Source organism: Callospermophilus lateralis, chromosome 13 (assembly GCF_048772815.1).
Source record: "Callospermophilus lateralis isolate mCalLat2 chromosome 13, mCalLat2.hap1, whole genome shotgun sequence".
NCBI lineage: Eukaryota > Metazoa > Chordata > Mammalia > Rodentia > Sciuridae > Callospermophilus > Callospermophilus lateralis.
Window position 1 is genome coordinate 102,070,017 of NC_135317.1, and position 19,934 is coordinate 102,089,950.

General features: G+C 41.5%; 2 protein-coding genes across 2 annotated transcripts; one reads left to right on the forward strand and one right to left on the reverse strand.

The window, feature by feature from the left end:
- The first annotated feature begins 2,447 nt into the window (after nucleotides 1–2,447).
- Nucleotides 2,448–5,592, forward strand: Mrps14 (mitochondrial ribosomal protein S14). The gene is made up of 3 exons (XM_076831375.1): nucleotides 2,448–2,543; nucleotides 3,261–3,419; nucleotides 5,092–5,592. Exons 1-3 carry the CDS (start codon nucleotides 2,499–2,501, stop codon nucleotides 5,272–5,274), a joined length of 387 nt encoding a protein of 128 aa, XP_076687490.1. The 5' UTR covers nucleotides 2,448–2,498; the 3' UTR covers nucleotides 5,275–5,592.
- A 3,579-nt stretch (nucleotides 5,593–9,171) lies between these two features.
- Nucleotides 9,172–18,059, reverse strand: Cacybp (calcyclin binding protein). The gene is made up of 6 exons (XM_076831812.1): nucleotides 17,855–18,059; nucleotides 13,113–13,332; nucleotides 12,439–12,535; nucleotides 11,845–11,944; nucleotides 10,546–10,643; nucleotides 9,172–9,496 (listed from the first exon to the last, which is right to left on the reverse strand). Exons 1-6 carry the CDS (start codon nucleotides 17,873–17,875, stop codon nucleotides 9,340–9,342), a joined length of 693 nt encoding a protein of 230 aa, XP_076687927.1. The 5' UTR covers nucleotides 17,876–18,059; the 3' UTR covers nucleotides 9,172–9,339.
- Nucleotides 18,060–19,934: the final 1,875 nt, after the last annotated feature.

The window sequence follows — 19,934 nt, forward strand, 5'->3', positions numbered from 1 at the left end:
CTTTGGTTTTGGGGATTGAACCCAGGGGTACTTTACCACTGAGCTACATCCCCAGCCCTTTTTATTTTTTATTTTGAGACAGGGCCCACTAAATTGCTAAGGCTGTTCTCAAACTTGCAATCCTCCTGTCTTGGCTTTACGAGTCCCTGGGATTACAGGTGTGCATCACTGTGTCTGGCATTATCCACAGCTTAAAAAAAAAAAAAAAAAAAATTGAGACAAATTTCTCCCTATATTCTCCAGCTGGCCATGAATCTGCAATCCTCTTGCCTTAGCCTCTCAAGGAGCTGGGATTACAGGCATGTACCACCATGCAGGGCAAATTTCCTAATTCATTAACTCTCCCACACACTGTTGGACTTTAAAGTTATTCAATTTGCTCTTCTTATAAATAATCCCATGGTAAATGTCTGTATAAATAAAGTTTCTCAGTACTTCCTTAGAATAGTTTCCTCAAAGTGGCATAACTGGATCAATAGGTATAAACTTTGAAAAAATTCTTGCCAAATCACTTTGTGGACAAGTTATGCCTATTTTTTTTTTTAACCAGGAAGATAAAATTACCTATTTTCCCACACCTCTGACAGCACTGATTTATCTTTGATTATTTGCTAACTTAAATTAATCTCACTGTATAAATTTGCATTCCAAAACTAGTCAGGTTGAATACATTTTTTTTCATATCTCAACTAAATTCTTTTTTTTATTAGGTTGAATACTTTTTAAAGAAATTTTTTAGTTGTAGATGGACGTGATACCTTTATTTTATTTATTTAAAAAGAAGCCAGTAACTAAAGGAGAAATACTGTATGATTCCACTTATATGAGGTACCTAGAGTACTCAAATTCACAGAGGAAGAAAGCAGCACACTGGTGGCCAGGAGCTGCGGAGAGGAAGGAATGGGGAATTATTATTTAATGGTACAGAGTTTCGGTTTGGAAAGATAAAAAGATCTGGAAATGGACGGTAGTGATGGTTGTACAACAATGTGAAGTAATCAATGCCACTGAGCTGAGCACTTAAAATGTCAATCTACACCTAAAAAATAAATATTAAAAACAGAGTTTAAAAAATGGCTAAATAGTAAATTTTGTGCTATGTGCAACAGTTTGCACATGACCCCCAAAATTTATATGTTGGGAATTTAATCCCCAGTGCAATAGTGTTAAGAGGCTGGACCTTTGGAAAGGCTATTATATCACGTTCCAGAGGATTAATGTCACTACCATGGGAATGGGTTCCTTGTCTTGAGAGTGGGCTTGTTAAACGAGTGTGGCTCTCTTTTGCTCTCCATGCTCTTGCCATTCTGCCTTCTGCTCCGAATGATGCAGTATTGGTGTTGGACTTTCACTTCCCAGAAGTGTAAGAATGTCTCTTCTTAGGTATTCCATTATAGCAGCACAAAGTGGACTAAGACATTTATGCATGTTGCACTACATTTTTTTTTAAGGTACCAATTTATTTTTCAGGAATTTTGGGTAGCTGGGAGGGGGGAGCTAGTCTTACAAAAAGGAGGCATAAGTTCACACTGCACCCATTTCACGAGCTGGTCACAGAAGATGACTCTAGTTGTGGGGTGGAAAGATATAACATGGGCTTAGACGTCCTGACACCCATCTAGGACTTCTCTGATTCTACATGTCGGGCTCATGCCATCTCCTCCCGGTAAACCTGAACTTCTAAGAAAGGAGCCCTCCTTTCTCCCAGAAGGTTCCCGCGTGTAAGACTGCAGATGCGAACGACACCCGGCATCTCCTCAGCCCCCACCAACACGTCCACGACCCAGGACCGGCCAAGGTCCACTCCTTGCCTCTCCTCCGGTCACTGCGGAGAGGGCCCTTCGAACGGTCATCCCAGACAACGGCAGCGGCTACGAAGACGCCCCAAGTCTCCAGTACTAGAGACTGAAAACGCCAGGGTTTAAATGGACGTCCCCCACCCCGGAGAAGAAACAGCGCCAGGTCCTTTTCTCCTGAACCCCGACACAGGTAGGATGTCTATAAAAGCCCCCGAGACACTTGGGAATCCAGCAGCGCTGTTACCACCACCACCTCCACCTCCACAGAGGCGAGAGGAGGGAGGCGCAAGGCCTCCCGGAAGCACGACCCGCGGCACGGAACCCCGCGGTTCCCTCAGGCCGTGTCCTGCTCCCCGCGGAACACGGAGGCGGGACAGAGGGACGCGGGGGAAGGACAGCTGGGGACGATAAACTGAAAGGTGGGGGCGAATGAAAAGAGGTGAGTGGGGACCTACTAGTTTAAGTAAGTGTGTAGACGTATGCAAAGAGACATGCGAGAAGCCTCAGACTCCGCCAACACGGCCAAAGTCGTCCCCGTGGACTTGTGATATGCCCAACTTGCGTGAAATCCCGCGAGAGCTCAGCCTCAACTCGCCCTCTTTCCTGTAGGCTAAAGACCCGCCCCGCGCCCGCCCCGCCCCAGGCCCCGCCCCCAAGACCGCAGTATCCGCTTGTGTCAATAAAGTTGCGGGAGACAAGATGGCGGCTTCCATGCTGGGCGCGCTGCTGCGGACGTTCCGGCAGGTCAGGCCCGCGCCGTTCTCACTTCCCTACCTCTTATTCCAGAGTGGCGTAACCTTCGGTCCCCACGACCCTACCACCGTAGCACCCCTCGAGGGCCAGACCCAGGCTTCTCTCCACCACCCCAGGCTTCTCTCCACCACTTCCGCCTCCGGCTCGACTCGGGCAGGTCGAAGCGGATGCTGTCGAGACCCCGACCACACTTAGGACACGGAAGGAGTGTGGGTCGAGGAAGAGAACCCAGGGCGGTGCGGTGGCGCAGAAGCCGCCGGTGACAGAATTCCCGGGAGCGGGGTGAGCGACCCTGCGGAGAGGTGCCCGGCCGCTTAGAAGAAGGGCTGAGAATTGGCCGCGGAGGGTAGCAGTGTGGTGAGGACGGAAACGTTCCCGAGAGAGTAGGAGGAAAGAAATTGGAGAGTGAGTGTAGACGAGCCTTTTGGAGGAATTTTAGTGTAAAGGCAAGCAAAAGGTGTGTGTGAAAATGTGTCACTTTCCAACACGCATTATTGGCATCATGCTAATTATTACCACTGAGTTATGTCCGTAAAAGTTATTCATCTTTTAATTAGGAAATCTATTATTTTGAATTATAAAATGATCCCAAACAATTTTTTAAAAATTGCTTCATAATAGGGACCGAAAGATTGCTGATTGGGGAACACTGGCAGAGTTGAGGCCTGACCGTCCATGTCCTTCACTCGTTCTTGGCCTGTCTTTTAGGTGGTTCCTTCATTACCTTCACGCCAAGTCCGAGGTTATTATGTAGACTGGAGAATGTTGCGTGATGTGAAGAGACGAAAAATGGCCTATGAATATGCGGATGACAGGTTGCGGATCAATTCCCTCCGGAAGAATACCATTTTGCCCAAAGGTCTTCAGGTTAGCTAATTGAGTCCTTCCTACCCCAACATCATTAACTCACATCAGATAATTTTCTTCAAAAAATATTTATTTTAATTTTTTTAGTTTTAGGTGGGCAAAATGTTTTATTTTTATGTGGTGCTGAGGATTGAACCCAGTTCCCCTGCATGCTAGGGGAGCACTCCACCACTGAGCCACAACCCCAGCCCTCTTATCAGATGACTTTTGATACTGTTTGTTGTGACTTAGTTATCCATATCATTTCTGGAGAATAAAATCCAGTTGTCCAGATCAGCATAAACAGCCTTGAAACTTGGGTGAGTTTCCTAACTAGCCTTCATCCCATCCTTTTAGCAATCAAGGCATTAGGAAGTGTTGCTGGTGCATGGGGCCAAGTGCCTCAGGAGCTTGAACGTGACCCAAACTGTTCTTGCTCAGGACCTGTCTTCCTGGACTCCCTTGCCCACCTCTGTGCTGAGGTGGTCTGCCATTTAGGCTTCTTTTCTTATCATGCTCCTCAAGTTGAATAAAATGGAATCAACCCTAGTTGACCCTTTGAAGCATAAGGTCCTATGCCTAAGTACAACATAGAACACTTGTTTCAAAGAGCCTTGTGTGTGTGTGTGGGGGGGGACATTGTCAGGGAGTACATAATTTAAACTCAAGGCCATTCACTTTACCAAAAGCTCATATTTATAAATAAATAAATAACATTTATAGATTCTTTTAAGTTTTGTCTGGATTAAGCCAAATGAGCAGAAAACTGAATTTCCTGGACTGCTCAGTTATGGCTTTTACCATAATGGTTTTAAGCTGTCTGTACTTAGGAGTACTAAGAAGAGTCTCTTGAGACACTTAGCTGAAGACACTGTGATCACAGAAGCAGAGAGTAGAATAGTGGTTTCTTGGAGCTAGGAGGCCAGGGGTAGGGTTGGAGAGATGTTGGTCAAAGGGTACAAACTCAGTTATAGGATGGAAATGTGCAGGGACACCAAGGCACAGTATGTGGCCATCATCAGTAATACTGTACTATGTGCTTGGAATTTGCCAGTGGGTAGGCAAGTGTTCTATTCTCTACATATTTCATAATAACAATACATGCTCAAGCATGGTGATCAGGAACTATTCTTAATGCTTAATAGTTTGTTAATTTAGTGGCTTTCATATGCATTGATTTCATTCAACTTGTGGGGTTTTTGTTTTTTTGGCACTGGGGATTAAACCCGGGGCACTTTACCATTGAAGTACATCCCTAAGACTCTTTTTTTCTTTCTTTCTTTTTTTGAGACAGGGTGTTGCTTAGTTGCCCAGGCTGGACTCCTGCCTTAGGCTCTGTGGTAGTTGGGGTTATGGGTGTGTTACTACATCCATAACTACATTCCTTCTTGAACCCAGGTCCTCAGACGCATTAGGCAAGTGCTCTAACACTGAACCACGTCCCCAGACCTTGGTTTGTGAATTTTATGACTATGTTAAAGTTTCAAATTATAAACCACACTGGAAGGATGTCAGACATTTCTGGCAGCCTTCGGGTTTATGGGTTTCTACTCAGGTTAAGGTTTACTACCTGTCCAGGGTTCTTTGGGAAGCTCTGGCTGACAAAGAACAGCCCTTTCTTTAAGCATAAATTTAAACATCTAGAAAAAGTAAATGCATGTGGTCTGTGTAGTAATGTTGTAATTCCCTTTAGGAAATGGCTGATAAAGAAATTGCAGCCCTTCCCCGGGATAGCTGTCCTGTTAGGATTAGGAATCGATGTGTTATGACATCCCGTCCACGTGGTGTAAAGCGACGCTGGAGGCTTAGTCGAATCGTCTTCCGACACTTAGCTGACCATGGGCAACTTTCTGGGGTCCAGCGAGCAATGTGGTAAAAATCAGCTCCAGAACCAACTGATCTTTCAGAGAAGAAGAGACTTTTTTTGTGATGCTGTGGATCAAACCCAGAGCTTCCCACATGCCAGGCAAGTGCTCTGCTATTGAGCCACATCCCCAACCTGAGACCCTAGCTTATATAGGTGTCCAGTAGAATTGTCTCATCTACCCTGTGATACATATAGTTAAATTACTTTCAAATTTTAAGAAATTTGGATATTTCCTTCTGTCATTAAATTCTCTAAAAGATTAAACATACTGTTCATATACATGATGTAAAGAGTAGGGCAGGCAATAAAAAGTATTTTCTGTGAAAACAGGCTTTGTATGCTTCTTTTTTTCTCTATACTTTTCCTTTAAGAGTTATCTTTTAGTAACACATAAGGATTTCTATATTTTTTTTTGAATTTTTACTTGTAAAACAGTATTTATCTTATAGATAACCCAACCAACTGACAGACAATTTAATTCTGGGTTAGTTTCCCTGCCCTGCAGAGGCTGCCTTACTATTAGTTGTTAAACAGTGGATTGGAAGTTAAAGGTGATGACCTGTATTACTGGCTAATACTCAACTGCTTTGTGTTGACACTGAACAGAAGAACCATCTGTTCTTATTACATCTTTACTGTAAAATATGCCTCTTTAAGCTTTGTTGGAATAATATATATTCCCTATATTCACTAGGTTTTCTTGTGCAGTAACTAAACAGTGTGATCAGCCCAGTGATGAAAAATACATGTTACTATGAAAGAACCCATTTACATACATGTGAAATACATATATAAAATCTTCAGCTAGGTGCTTTGGTGTTTATAATCCCAGCTACCCAGGAAGCTGGGAGAAGGATCCCTTAAACTAGGAATTTGAGGTCAGCTTGGGCAACAGTGAGGCAACATTTAAAAAAAAAAAAAAAACCATCAGCACAACACAAGAGCCCTGTCATGGAGGATTTCACATTATGTGAAGGGGTTGACTTCATTTAACTGCCAGGTACTAGAAAGTTTTAAGCAAAGGGATGACAATTCATCTACAGATCTCGGATAGCTGTTCTATAGTAGGCCATTTCCTAAACACCAAACTAGTACTTTGATCTTGGATTTCCCAGCCTCCAGACTGAGGAATTTTCAAGATTCTATTATTTACAAATTAATCTTAAAGCTTTGAAAGGTAAATCTGTAGGCAAGACAGCCACTTACGAGGATGTCTTGATTGTTCAGGAATTGAGGGCCTGAACTAAGATAGTGGCATTAGCAAAAAGAGGACAGATTTGCAAAGTATTACTTAGGAAAGAAAATTAGGTAGAACTTAAGAAACTATATTATTTAAGAGTGAAGATGGCTCTGAGTTCCTGGTAAGATAAATGGAAAGGGCAACTCCAAGACAGAATATAATGGAAAAGACAACAGGTTTAGGAGAAAACAGATCTGAGTTCAGGTTTTAGTCATGCAATATTTGAGATACCTATCATCTGATGGAGAAGTCTAGTATACACTGCGTACCATAGTCTGGAACTCAGGTTTAAGAATGAAAATTTGAGGGAACTGTGATATACCTTAGATTCATATTTTCTAATTTATGACAAATTACAAACTAGAATGCTCTAATACCTAAACTAGTAACTGACGTTAATTTCTCTGACCCCCAATTTTGTGTAAACAACCCAGTGGTTGCAGTTTAAGATTCCTTTGTGGTTATTTTTGTCTGATAGTCCATCTCACTAGCACTGGTATTCAATTTTATACTGCTAACTTGATGTGTTATGGTTTGCATGTGCCCTTTCAAAATTCATGTTGACTTATCAATCCCTGGTGCAACAGTACAGAAATGAGGTGTTAGGAAGGTACCACCTTCATGAATGGGATTAATACTCATTTTGTATTTGTCCCTTTTGCGCAATTCAACCACGTGAGAATTCTTGAGAATGCATCATCTTGGAAGTCAAAAGCCTTTACCAAACACCAAATGCAGAGCTAGTACTTTGATCTTGGATTTCCCAGTGTCCAGATGAAGAAATAAGTTTCTATTATTTACAAATTAATCTTAAGGCATTTTGTTATAGCAGCAGGAATGGAAAGAGTTTGATTTACTTTCAAATTAGGGTCATTTTTACATTTTCAATTGTCTTAGATAGTTCTTAAAAATGAGCAGTACATTTATTAAAGTATTACTTTTTTCTCCATCTCCTTTCTTCCCCGTTGGAAGCAATTTTTTATTAATTCTGAGTTTCTAAATGATTTTCTAAAATAGAAATAAGTGTATTTACATTTCTAACCATTTCTTACAAAGGTTAGGACTACTTTGTTTTGTGCCTTGCTATTCTACTACTTGGACCTGGTGATTCTGTGTCACTACATACAAATCATTTTTTTTGTGGCTGGAGGTCCTCTTCCTCATGTAGATGTAACCATACATAGCATTTAGCTATTGTTAGATATTTGGGTGTTTCCAATCTTCTGTATAGATCATTCCAAATTTTTGCCAGTTTATCTTTCCCAGAATTCTAAGCCAGAGGTAAAACACATTCCATTCCACGTGTCCTTATTTCTCTATAGCCTCAACACAATAGCACCAGTATGTTTATCTTCTGGAATTTTCCCCAGTGATAGATAAGAAACAGTGTAGTTTCTTAATTTCTTTTCTGAACCAGACGAACATCTTTCTATATTTCAGGTCATTTACTTTTTTCCTATAAATTGTAATTGTTGAAAATTTTCAACATGTCATTTTTGGTTATGGTAGGTTTTTTTCTTGCCATGTATTTAAAAAATATTATTTTTTAGTTATAGGTGGACACGATCTTTATTTATGTGGTGCTGAGGAGTGAACCCAGTGCCTCATGCATGCTAGGCAAGCACTCCACCTGTGAGCCACAACCTCAGCCCCTGCCATGTATTTTTATATAGCTAAAACCAATTGATTTAAAAATTTAGAATGAATAAAACCATCAATGTAGAGTTTCCCTTTACTTTTGTTTTTGTAGAATTTCCCTTTATGTCTTCTCATATTTGTATTCTTTTTTTTTTTTAATTTTTAATATTTTTTAGTTATCGGCGGACACAACATCTTTGTTTATATGTGGTGCTGAGGATCGAACCCGGGCTGCACGCATGCCAGGCGAGCGCGCTACTGCTTGAGCCACATCCGCAGCCCATATTTGTATACTTTCATATCTAGATCTAGACTATTTTAAATCCTGCCACTTTTACCAAATTCTTGTTATAGTTTCAGATTTGGTTGGTCCTCTTGGATCCTCTAATTGCTTCCTCCATCTAACTACACTGTATAATGCTCCTGTAAAATGTAGTGATAGAGCTCATGGCACTTTGCTCTGGCTTCTGATTTTAGGAAAGCCTAATCTTTCTGACATACTTCTGAACAAACAGAGAAAAGCTATTTCATTAAATAAAAACCCAACTTTATTGAACCTAGAAATAAATGGATTTTCAAATTCTTTTTGGCTTAATGGTTATTACCTTTATATGCCATCTGATCCACAGCAGACCTAATTGCCCCTACAAAGAAGCTTATCCTTGTTTTGATTTAGTTTCAATTTCAATTCTGTATTCGTAAACAAATGCATTTAAATCTACACAGAAGCATGTGACTGAGTGTTTGGTAATGCATTGCTTAAGCTAGAAATAAGTAATCACTCTACAGCAACTTCCAAGGACATGTACAACTGAATTTTATGCAAAAATTCAGGTTTTACTCTTATTACATTGGTGGGAACTGATGTCACTAACTTACAGGCAAGCAAATACTTCTAGCTGAACAAAAATACATAATTTATCATTTTCATGAGGCAGGACTTGCTTTTTACATTTCAATGAAAATGCCATATAACTCTTTCTTGGGGGTATGGGAATAACCAGGTACCAATGAAACCATCTTTGGAGTAAGTATTTAATAAGCACATTTTATTTAAATAAATCCTCCAGTAAAGGAGAATTTACTGCCTTTACTGTAAATAGTTATGTCAAATTTATATGTGCAGCACTCCAACATTCCCTTATTGGAAACATCCATATTTCCACATCACAGTTCCCAAAAAAGACTTAAATGTCTCAAAATTCTGTATCTCCTTTGGCTTGCTTCTCTCTTGATTCCACCCAGGCTTTATTAATGGTTCGCTTCATATCATCATCTCCATCTTCATAAATTTTCTTTAGAACATTCATTAATCCTTCACTAGGATCTGTTTCGGTGTCGTATGAAGGCTTTCTATTAAAGAAGAACACATGTGATAATGAAATCAAAGCATGGAAAGACACAATTTCAGATTAATGCTGGTAGGAAATAAATGGGTAGAGATAAGAGTATCAAAGTACCCTCGATCCAAATATACAAATTTATCTTAATGAAAATATATACTAGCCACACAGGTACACATCATGTACCAAAGAGTGGTCATCAAAAACGGAGTTACTGTGGGGCACTGTAATTTCAAGTGATTGTTTTTAGCAGGCCAAATAATAAGGATTCGGCTTTTAATTTTTTACGTTATGTTTTTAAAAAATACTCTGAGGAAAAACCCACAAGCATTAACATTATACAAAGATACATACCAAAGTGCCTACATTTTATTAGAAAAGCCCTTCTCTTAAGCCTGAGATACATGGATCTGGGCCCCAGTGGTGAGAGCATAGTCTTAATAAATATGGTCAGTACCTCCAGTTTAATGAAAGTCCAAATGTATTTAATTCATTAATTGCCAGATTCTGTACTGGGCACTGGAGATACAATAAGACAGGGTCCTATACTCGGGTATTTCAGTCTATTCCTCGGATAGTTTGGTATCCCTCACTCTAGCCAACCACAGCCCAAATGCATGTGGCTACCAAAGAAGTGAGAAACACAGACAGCCAACTCAGTGCAGTCATGAAGGATAAAGAGATTCAAAGATGAAACTAACTATATATCACAAACATCTGAAGAATTACTAACACACATACATGAATATCTGAGCCTTTCTGGAACTCCTGAAACAAAATTCCTAGGAATAGGCACAGTATCTGTAGATGTACCACCATGCTAAGACTGAGAGCCAGTACTAAAGAGCCAACTCTAACTACAAACACCTACAAAGCAACCTGACCTCTTCCAGTAGGCTGTGGCAGCTGAAAGCAGGTAAGACAATGGGGTTACTCAGTGGACATCAAAAACATAAATGGCCAAATCAGTCTCTACAGCTCCATTATCCATAAAAATAAAACAATAATCCCAACCAAGAAAATGATTAAAATACTTAAAAGAAATAAAAGTAGACTTACTCTTTCTCTTTGCATTCTTTTTCAACCTGAGTCAAGTACTCCCACCGTGTATTTTCTGCTTTCTTTCTACATAAGATGAGAACTGTGTCGGTCTTAACCTAGAAGCGGGGAAAAAATATAACTTATAAACATATGGAGATTAGTATATTTAGAAAACATTTACTCGTTCAAGAGCCTATTATATGTGGGACTTATTCTAGATAAAGAGGGTGCTAATGGAGGATATGAGCAGGAACTTGGGAAGGATTCTCTGGAGAGGAAACAAGATCTGGAGAGGGCATTCTATGCAGTTGGCAAAGCCAACAGAATGGCCCCAAGATGAGATGATCCTGGTGTCTGAAGAAAGGGAGGAGGTGGCTGAATTTTAATGACTGAAAGAAAGAATGATATGAAGTATGTTGGGCGGGTGAGGAAGTAGAAGGAACCTCCAACTCCTTTCACAGTGATCAATATTAATTCCCAGAAGTCTCTGAATATTTCTTCAATTATAGGACTGGTGGATGAAGAGGGTTGCAAGGAGACACAAGCTAATAAATTCTCTTATAATATTCCTTAACACTGTAGAATGACTTGTGTACATACCTGATGCATTAAACCTCATTTATTCAAATGATAGAAAAGAGGATTATCTAAGTTCATGACAAGTATGAAATTTAAGACACTTCCATTATTTTTATAGCTTCTACTACAATTAGGTCAAGTAGTTAAGACCTCGTTTTATGTATCAGAAACTTTATACACACAGTATACCTAACAATAGCTACCGCTAATTTAAACATGTTATATATAGTAATTCACATCAGCATATCATTACAATTTTGTGAAATAAATTGTTACCACTGTACAAATAGGGAAAGTGAGGCACAGAAATAAGCTGCCAAAGGTCACAACTAGTAAATGATAAAGTTGGCATTAAACTCAAGCCTCGCTCTTAACCATTTAAAAAGTTTATTTTCCACCTGATTTTAATGCAACGTTATAATAATCTATTCTTCTACAGGATAAGTTGGTAAATGTTTTTGTAAAGGGCCGGATAGTCAATATTTAGGTTTCACAGAGCAGTCATCTGTTACAACTACTTAACTCAGTCAATATAGTACAAAGGCAGCCACCAACACATAAAAAAAGTCTATGCTCCAATGTTACTTACAAAGCAGGCATGGTCTGTAGTTTGCTGCTCCCTAATATAGCCAATAAATTCTAATTCATCTGAATTCTAAATCAGCCAGGTATAACTTAGTAAGTTTCACAATATTCTGACAAAAAAAAAAAAACAAAAAACAAAACCAAAGCACTCACTTTTTTTGAACTGCCTTCCACAGAGATGGGTTTCAAGAGATTGTTCACAATCATGGAGTAACTCTTCCCATTTAGATTCTTTACCAAAAGATCAAATGACCTACAACACAACAGCAAATGCATTATCTTTCTGGTTGTATAAAAAGGTAATCTCATAATTGCCTTTCTTTCTTTCTGAGCAGGGGCGGGGTGGTGGTGGTGGTGCTGAGGATTGAACTCAGGGGCACTCAGCCACATCTCCAGCCCTAGTTTGTATTTTATTTAGAGACAGGGTCTCACTGAGTTGCTTAGTACCTTGCTATTACTGAGGCTGGCTTTGAACTCACAAACCTCTTGCCTCAGCCAAACCATCACCATACCCAGCTACCTTTTTTTTTTTTTTTTTTAAAGCCACGGACTTTATTTCAGTATGTACATTTGGGTAACCCAGATGATTTTCACCTCTACAAAAAATTATAATTTGTTTTACAATTATGCTTTATAAAGCATAATTAAAATAAGCAAAATCTTAGAAACTTTACAGAAATGATAAGGCAAAAAAAAAAAAAAAGACTCTTCATGAGCATTGTCTTTCCCGTTATGTTGAGAACTCACCTCTCTGTGAAATGAACCTGCACATTCTCGGCGGGAACTTGATGAACTCCAGTTAAAGTGATATAGATTTTCACAAACTTATCAGATTGATCCCATCCTAGCAACACCAATATAATATAGAACACGAGTTAAGTCTCCAAAACTGCTTCTTTAACAGCCAACATAATGTGGCTTATAATAAAATTCAGTAAAATAAAAAAGAAAATTAAGTAACATGAAAAAATTAAAATTTAAGAAAATTTCTAGGTGGAGAAAACCTCAAAACAGTTAATACACTTTACCCAAAGTTACTCAAATTCAGGTTTTGAACCAAAAAACCCATTTTATTTTCCTTCAAATAAAAACATGACGATTACATAAATTAATTTACTCTTTTTCTGGGGAAATAATTTTCTCCTAAGCCTACGTAATACTAATTCTCTGCCTAACAGGATGGTGAAACATCAGCACTGATTCTACAATCAGCTCTACATAAGTAAAATACAATCCTAACTTCCTCAATTCCTTTCCAGGACATGGTAGATGTGAGTTTAAAAATAGTCCTAGTCTTCATCTCAATGTGTTCATCTGACTAACCTACTAATATCTAACAAAATGCCATTTCAAAACATATTGTCAAACTAACTTACATGAACTGTCAAATGTTAAACTAGATGCAGGGGACCAACTCATACCATAATTACTGATTTTCACGGTATATCCTGTTGTGATGGGAGCAACCACAGCAGCTGGCTTTTCATTGTCAAGAAGTTCTGGTTTCTTCTGTGATTTCTGTTGCATCTTGTTCTTTATTTCTGTCTCAATCTTGTTTTTTTCTGCTGTAAGGGCATCACGTACTCTTTTCCTAGTGGTCTTTTCCAGCAACACCTTTACCTCTTCTAGATCATTCTGCAGCTGTGTTAAAACAGAAGGTAAATTAGCTATGATAAGTAAGACCTACCACCTTTTTTGGGGGGCAATATTGGGGATTGAAGCCAGGGACACTTTACCACTGAGCTATATCCCCAGTCCGTTTAAATTCTGAAACAACCTCAAGTTGTCAACCTTGACCTGCCTCAGCCTCCTTACTCTCTGGGATTATAGGAGTGCATCACCATACCCAGCTCCTACCACTCATTAAGAGGTTCATCTGTATTTTCCATTTGGTAAACTATTATCTGCCTTTGTTTTAGGACATTTATTACAAGAAACTTTGGAGATTTAAGAAGGAGAACACAAAAAATTTTCTCAAAGAAATTAACAGATTTTTAAAAAATTTAGTTATAGATGGACAGTGTCTGTATTTATTTTTATGTGGTGCTGAGGATCAAACCCAGTGATTCACACATGCGAGGAAGGCGTTCTATCACTGAACGTAGTCCCAGCCCAACAGATTTCTTTATAACTCCTAGTCCAGCATTATCAAATGCTAAAAATTTTTAAAAATATTAAAAGGGCTGAAGGAAGCCATGCTGACAGGCTGTGGCAGGTTTACTGAAGCAATGTTCTATTTTCATTCAGTGCTTGATCCTCACTGATAGTCTTATGCTAAATACCCCACATGAAAAAGTTTGAATTTTTAAGACAAGATTTTTAAAAATTCTGCTTTTAAGACTATATCTGGGTCTGGGGTTGTCTTGCATGTGCAAGACCCTGGGTGATTCGATCCTCAGCACCACATAAAAATAATAAATGAAATGCAGCAGTCTGGCTGGGCACAAAATAACCGAGCCCCCAGGAGGCACTTGTAGGTTCAAACAGGAACTCCTTTATTGCTGGAACTGGAACTCTGGAGCTCGTTCCCGCACACACCACCCACCTCCCTCTCCCTCCCCCGGGCGCCCAAGGCAGCAGGAGCCGCCCTATTGCCCGACAGCAGGGGTCCATATACAACTGATTACACAGCCTATTTCATCATCCAGTCACAGCAATTATACACAGCTTAACTTAATTATCATCATCTTAATAGCTCAGTGGCACCACCTCTCAACCACTCCTTCTGGTAATATGCCAGGTGCCATTCCGACTAGGCTGCGGGTCTCAACAGCGAAATAAAGTTGTTGTGTCCAACTACAACTAAAAGATAAATATTTTAAAAAAAAGACTATATCTGGTTTGGCAGCTACGTCAGTCATACAGTAAGACATCTGAGACTTGGTTGTGCACAGGAAAAAACCAGAAAAATGATCCAAAATGCAACATCATCTTGGAAAGGAGGCTTAAGGCTTGTTTTCTTATACCAATATATCACCTACTGAAGTGTGTTCTGCTTTCTGGACATGAAGTCAAAACTTTATGAATTTCCACCAAGACACTTTTAGAAAACTGCTGGCTTAAATGACACGCCTCCCCCCCAAATTTCTTTGACAAAACTGCCAATAAATACACAAGATCTTTCCCAATAACTGAGTTCTGGTTTCACAGTAGCCAACTTTATCAGAAAAATCTTACTTCATAACTTGACATTAAATAAAAGGGTCAATATAAAAATCTAAATACTTGAGCAGCCTGTAATACCATCAGCTTGGGAGGCTGAGGCAGGGAGCTTGTGAGTTCAAAGCCAGCCTGGGCAAAGGCAAGGTGTTAAGCAACTCAGTGAGACCCTGTCTCTAAATAAAATATGAAACAGGGCTGGGGATGTGGCTCAGTGGCAAGTGCCCCTTGCTTCAATCCCTGGTATCCTTCCCCCACCAAATACTTGATAACTTAGTATACCATCAGAATACTAAGAAGTTTTAAAGCCTTTAAGTTTATTAGACTTATAAAAATGTAGTAACAGAAAGAATACTTTCCTTGTATTCTATGTCTTTAAATTTTTTTTTTTTTTTGTAGCTGAGGCCGGACAGCATGCCTTTATTTTATTTGTTTTTATGTGGTGCTAAGGATTGAACCCAGTGCCTCACACAGGCTAGGCAAGCGCTCTGCCACTGAGCTGCAGTCCCAGCCCCATTCTATGTGTTTTATTATCTCATCTAACTCAGATGCTGTTGTTTCCCAACAGTATCAAGTTCCTGGTCTATTATCTTCCCTCCCCTCCAAAGAAAACTTGTACTATTAAGACAAAAAAAAAAAAAAAAAAAAAAAAAAGCAAACTCATCTTTTGAGCACAGTGTTTTAGTTCAAAGTAATCTTCAAACTATAATGATTTCAAAAACTCCTGTTATTTCTTCTACCAACAAAACAAAGATACTAAAAATGTATAATGAGTGGACTTGTTCCCAGAGCAGGGATTTATTTGTCAAAAATGGGTAATGTATTAAATAAACCTTATGAAGAGGTTTTATTTTTGATCAGACTAGGATTCCCAGTGGCTGAATTCCCAGGCCCTCTTTATTGCTAGTTGTGGCTCTGAAGTACTGTGGTTAAGGTATCCACTGAAACAAATCACAGAACTGTACCCCAGTTCTTGTTCTTTATAGACCTGAAACCAGCAAAGGTCATTCCTTTCGTGTGCTTTCTAAACACATATTAATTTAAGATGCAGTTTCTTATCTAATTATCTTGTAATCATCCCTTGTATGTTTTCTTGACTACATTTGTTTTGTGAATGCAAAGACCACATTTCCCTTTTATTCTTATACCTTTATCTTCAAATGTTTCTTAATTATTCATTAGAGACCTCAAAACCAAACTACCTCAAAAATGGGCAAAGGATTAGAGACTTTTCTCCAAAGATATACAACTAAACACCAAGCACGCAGATGCTGAACATGTTTAGTCACTAGAGAAACACATCAAATGCATGAGATACCATTTCACATACCCATTAGGATGGTATAAAAACAAAAACAAAAAGCCCCAGAAAATAACAAATGTTGACGAGCATGTGCAGAAACTGAATTCTTCATGAGCTTGTGGGAATATAAAGTGGTACAACGACTTTGGAAACAGTCTAGCTGTTTCCTGAATTGCCATATGACTTAGCAATTGCATACTTAAGTATGTGTATAACCCACAGAACTGATAGCAAGTCCACAAACTTGTACACAAATATTCAAAGTATTATTCCTATTAATCAAGAAGGGAAAACAGGGCTGGGGATGTGGCTCAAGGGGTAGCCTGCTCTCCTGGCATGCGTAGGGCCTGGGTTCGATCCTCAGCACCACATACAAACAAAAATGTTGTGTCTGCCGAAAACTGAAAAATAAATATTGAAATTCTCTGACTCTTAAAAGAAAAAAAAAATGAAAACAACTCAAATATCCACCACTGATGATGGGTAAAGAAAATACCCATCATGTGGCCATACAAAAGAATTCTGTTCTGACACATGCTACACCATGTGTGAACTTGAACACATCCTAGATAAAAGAGCCCAAAAACAAAAGGCCGCATACATCATGATTCCACTCATATGAAATGCCTAGAATAGGCAAATCCAAAAACTAACGCGATGGTGGTTGCCAGGGGAAAGGAGGAATGGAGAGTGAGGGCTTACAGAGCACTTAAGGGCTTTCATTTTGGGGCCGATGAAAATGTTCTGGAACAAGATAATGCTTATGGTTGCACAACATTGAATATATACACTTTAAAATTGTTCAAAACAACACAAAAAGGAGGCGTCCCTAAACGTGTATCTCAGTATCTAAAATTGAAAGCGTTCCTTACTTTGATGGGGGATGACACTGGGCTAGCCACATGCAGGACTGTAAAGCCACCGAGGCTCCCCTCAGGTCACATGGTACCCAAGTCAGTTGTGCAAGTCACCCAGATTAATTCTTCATGTAGATTTTTACTTAAAACACAAATTTTTTATTTACCAGTACATGTCATTCAAATGGAAGGGAAATTTCCCAGAAAGCGAATCTTACTCGATACCCAGCACTCAACCGTGGATAGCAGCATCATGTACTGACACCCTACACAGGCAGGAAAAATGAATGCTTAATCGTCCCATTTTGTAACGGAGCAAAAGTAAGCCTCCACAAAGTTAATTCGCCCACTCCAGCGTCTGGAGAGCTAAAAACAGGTCAATTTCCTACATTAATTACAGCTAATTTTCCAATCATTTATTTTTTTAAAAAACAGCACATATATAGCCTTCTGCTGTTTGCCAAGCACTTCTCCAACCCTGACTCCCAATACTGACAACCCTGGAGATGGATACCACTACTCCGGGGCGGAGCGGCAAGTCCACTCGCCCAGGGAAACAAAGCTACGCGTTCGGCTAGAGAAACACCTTCCCACAGCCTCCCGCCGCGAGCTGACCCAGGCTTCTGCAGCCACCTTTCGCCTGGCGAAGCTTCCGGTCCCCAGCCCGCAAACCAAGGCCGCCAGGGCCCGCAGACATGTGAAGGTGACCGGCGCTCGCAGCCGCGCCGCCAGCACTACCTGCAGGCGGGCGGCACCGCCCCACCCCCGCCGGCAGCGGCAGGTGGGGCGCGGGAGCCCCGGGAAGCGCGACGGCCACAAGGCGTGAGCCTAGACGGACCCTTACCTCGTCCAGAGCTGAAGCCATGGTCCGGCTGGGTCAGCCCGCGGGCCCGCACTGCAGCCGTGCACCGGAGACAGGAAACGCCGCGCCAAGCGCGCCCGCCGCGAGCGATGGCCCCACAGCCGGAGCCCGCGCTCACACCGACCTTGCGCGAGACCGGGGCCCGCCTTCCGCACGCGGCGCCTCTGGAACCTTCGCGATGCCGCCGCCCACCCCGAGCACCGCCCTCCCCGCCGGCCCCGCCCCGCCGAGCCCGGCCCCGCCCGCCGGCGAGCGCCTAGCAACGCTCAACTTTCGCGAGCTAAGCGGCAGCTTCCGAAGAGTAATGTCTCTTCCCCTCCGCCCGAGCAGACTGGTGCGTTTTGCTTTGACTGTGTTTGCTCTGGCTACGCAGTCGCAGCTCAGAACCGCTATTTTAACCCCGCCCCGGAAATGACGTAAATATTCGGGGTCCAAGTCGGAAGCTAGCTGGCGAGTGGACTGCCCCCACCCTCTCCCTTTGCAGGACACCCAGCCAGCCATTTTGTCTAAGGCTAGTGTGAGAAAAGGACACAAGAGAGGACACAAAAGGAAGAAGGAGCAACCTAGTTATATTAAGATAAACATGTTAAGGATGGAAGATTCCTGAAAAGAAAAGCTCGATTCTCTGGATTTTGGCGCGCTGGAAACGTCACACGGCTAGTCTGACGTGGTGGCGTCATCCCGGGCTGCGGCTGCCTTGGCCACCTGACAGGGCCTGAGGGCGCTACCCTGGGTTAGGGCAGCTGACGGAATGCGCCCCCTGTGGCTGCAGTGTCGGCCCCGCCTTCCTAGGCGAGCTGTGGAAGCACGCTTTTTCGGTGCCGTATCCCGTGTACTGACCATCCCGCGAGCCTAGTGCGCCCCCGCATGAGGCATGAGCAGGCCTGTAGACCCTCAGGAAACCGGGAGTCGCCTCTCTCGGAGCCAAGTTCCTCCCCTCTCAGCAGGGCCGGGGAAACCTGGGTGTTCACAGGGTGTTAATTTCCGGCAACATTAAGACGTCAGCAATACAATGGAAAACGGTACCCTTGAGAGGTCAGGTAGCCCGCAGTCCGCTGCGCAGGGGGCCCAGGGGGCGATTAGAATCAGCAACCCGAGAAGGACAAAAGGCTGGGAAAGCGCAGGCCGACCCGCACGGTCGGGAGAAATCGCAAGAGCAGAACAAATAGTCACAAGGCTCGGGTCCAGTTTCTCTCCCACAGGGACAGGAAGGGAAAGAAGCCAGATCAGGGTTCACATTGTTTAGTTCCATTTAAATGACGTCTCAAACTAGCAAGCCTGTGTGTAGCCTGATGCATTCAAAATGAGGATCGACTTGTAGTCGGGAGGACAATGACAGAAAGGAACCACCAGGGGGCTTTTGCGGTTCGACTAAGGTTTCTAAATTAGGATTGTAGGTGTGTACACTTAATAGACTTCACTGGGCTGCATGTCAATTTAAGCCTTGCTTTTGCAAGTTATACTTGAGGCCCAGGAGGAAATTTCCCAAGGTGTGATAAATGTCACAAACTGGACGGGAGGATCAAAATATGTCAGGAATCAAAGGACTTCTTACCACTGCCTCTGAGCTATCACCACCCCTTTTCTCTGCAGGATTTGAACGCTGGTGTTCTCGTTACTCTTTCCACCCACTGGGTTTGCTCTCATCTCCAAGTTTACAGTGTGCTTTCTCTGCCTGGAATGCTCTCCAGATCTTCACTCTGTTGAGGGGCTTTTCTAGACTGCATTAATTCACGCAGGGAAGCAAAATTAGTAGGATAGAGAATGAAATAAAAAATAAGGAATTGGCTGGCTTACACAGTTGTGAGAATTGGCTAAGCAAGTCCAAAAATCTGGAGACCAGGCTAGAACAGATGATCACAGGCAGGCTGTGCCCTATGAGAACTGGTTGAAGCTTTTATCCGCAGGAAGTTAGGAAGGGACAAACAGGAACCAGGAGGAACTCCATTGAAGTGAAGAGGATTCAGTTCTACTTTTAAAACCTTTCAACTCAGCAAATCAGGTCCCCCTGGATCATCCAGGGTATCCCTCTTACTCAGTGAATTGATTATAGCTTTAATTA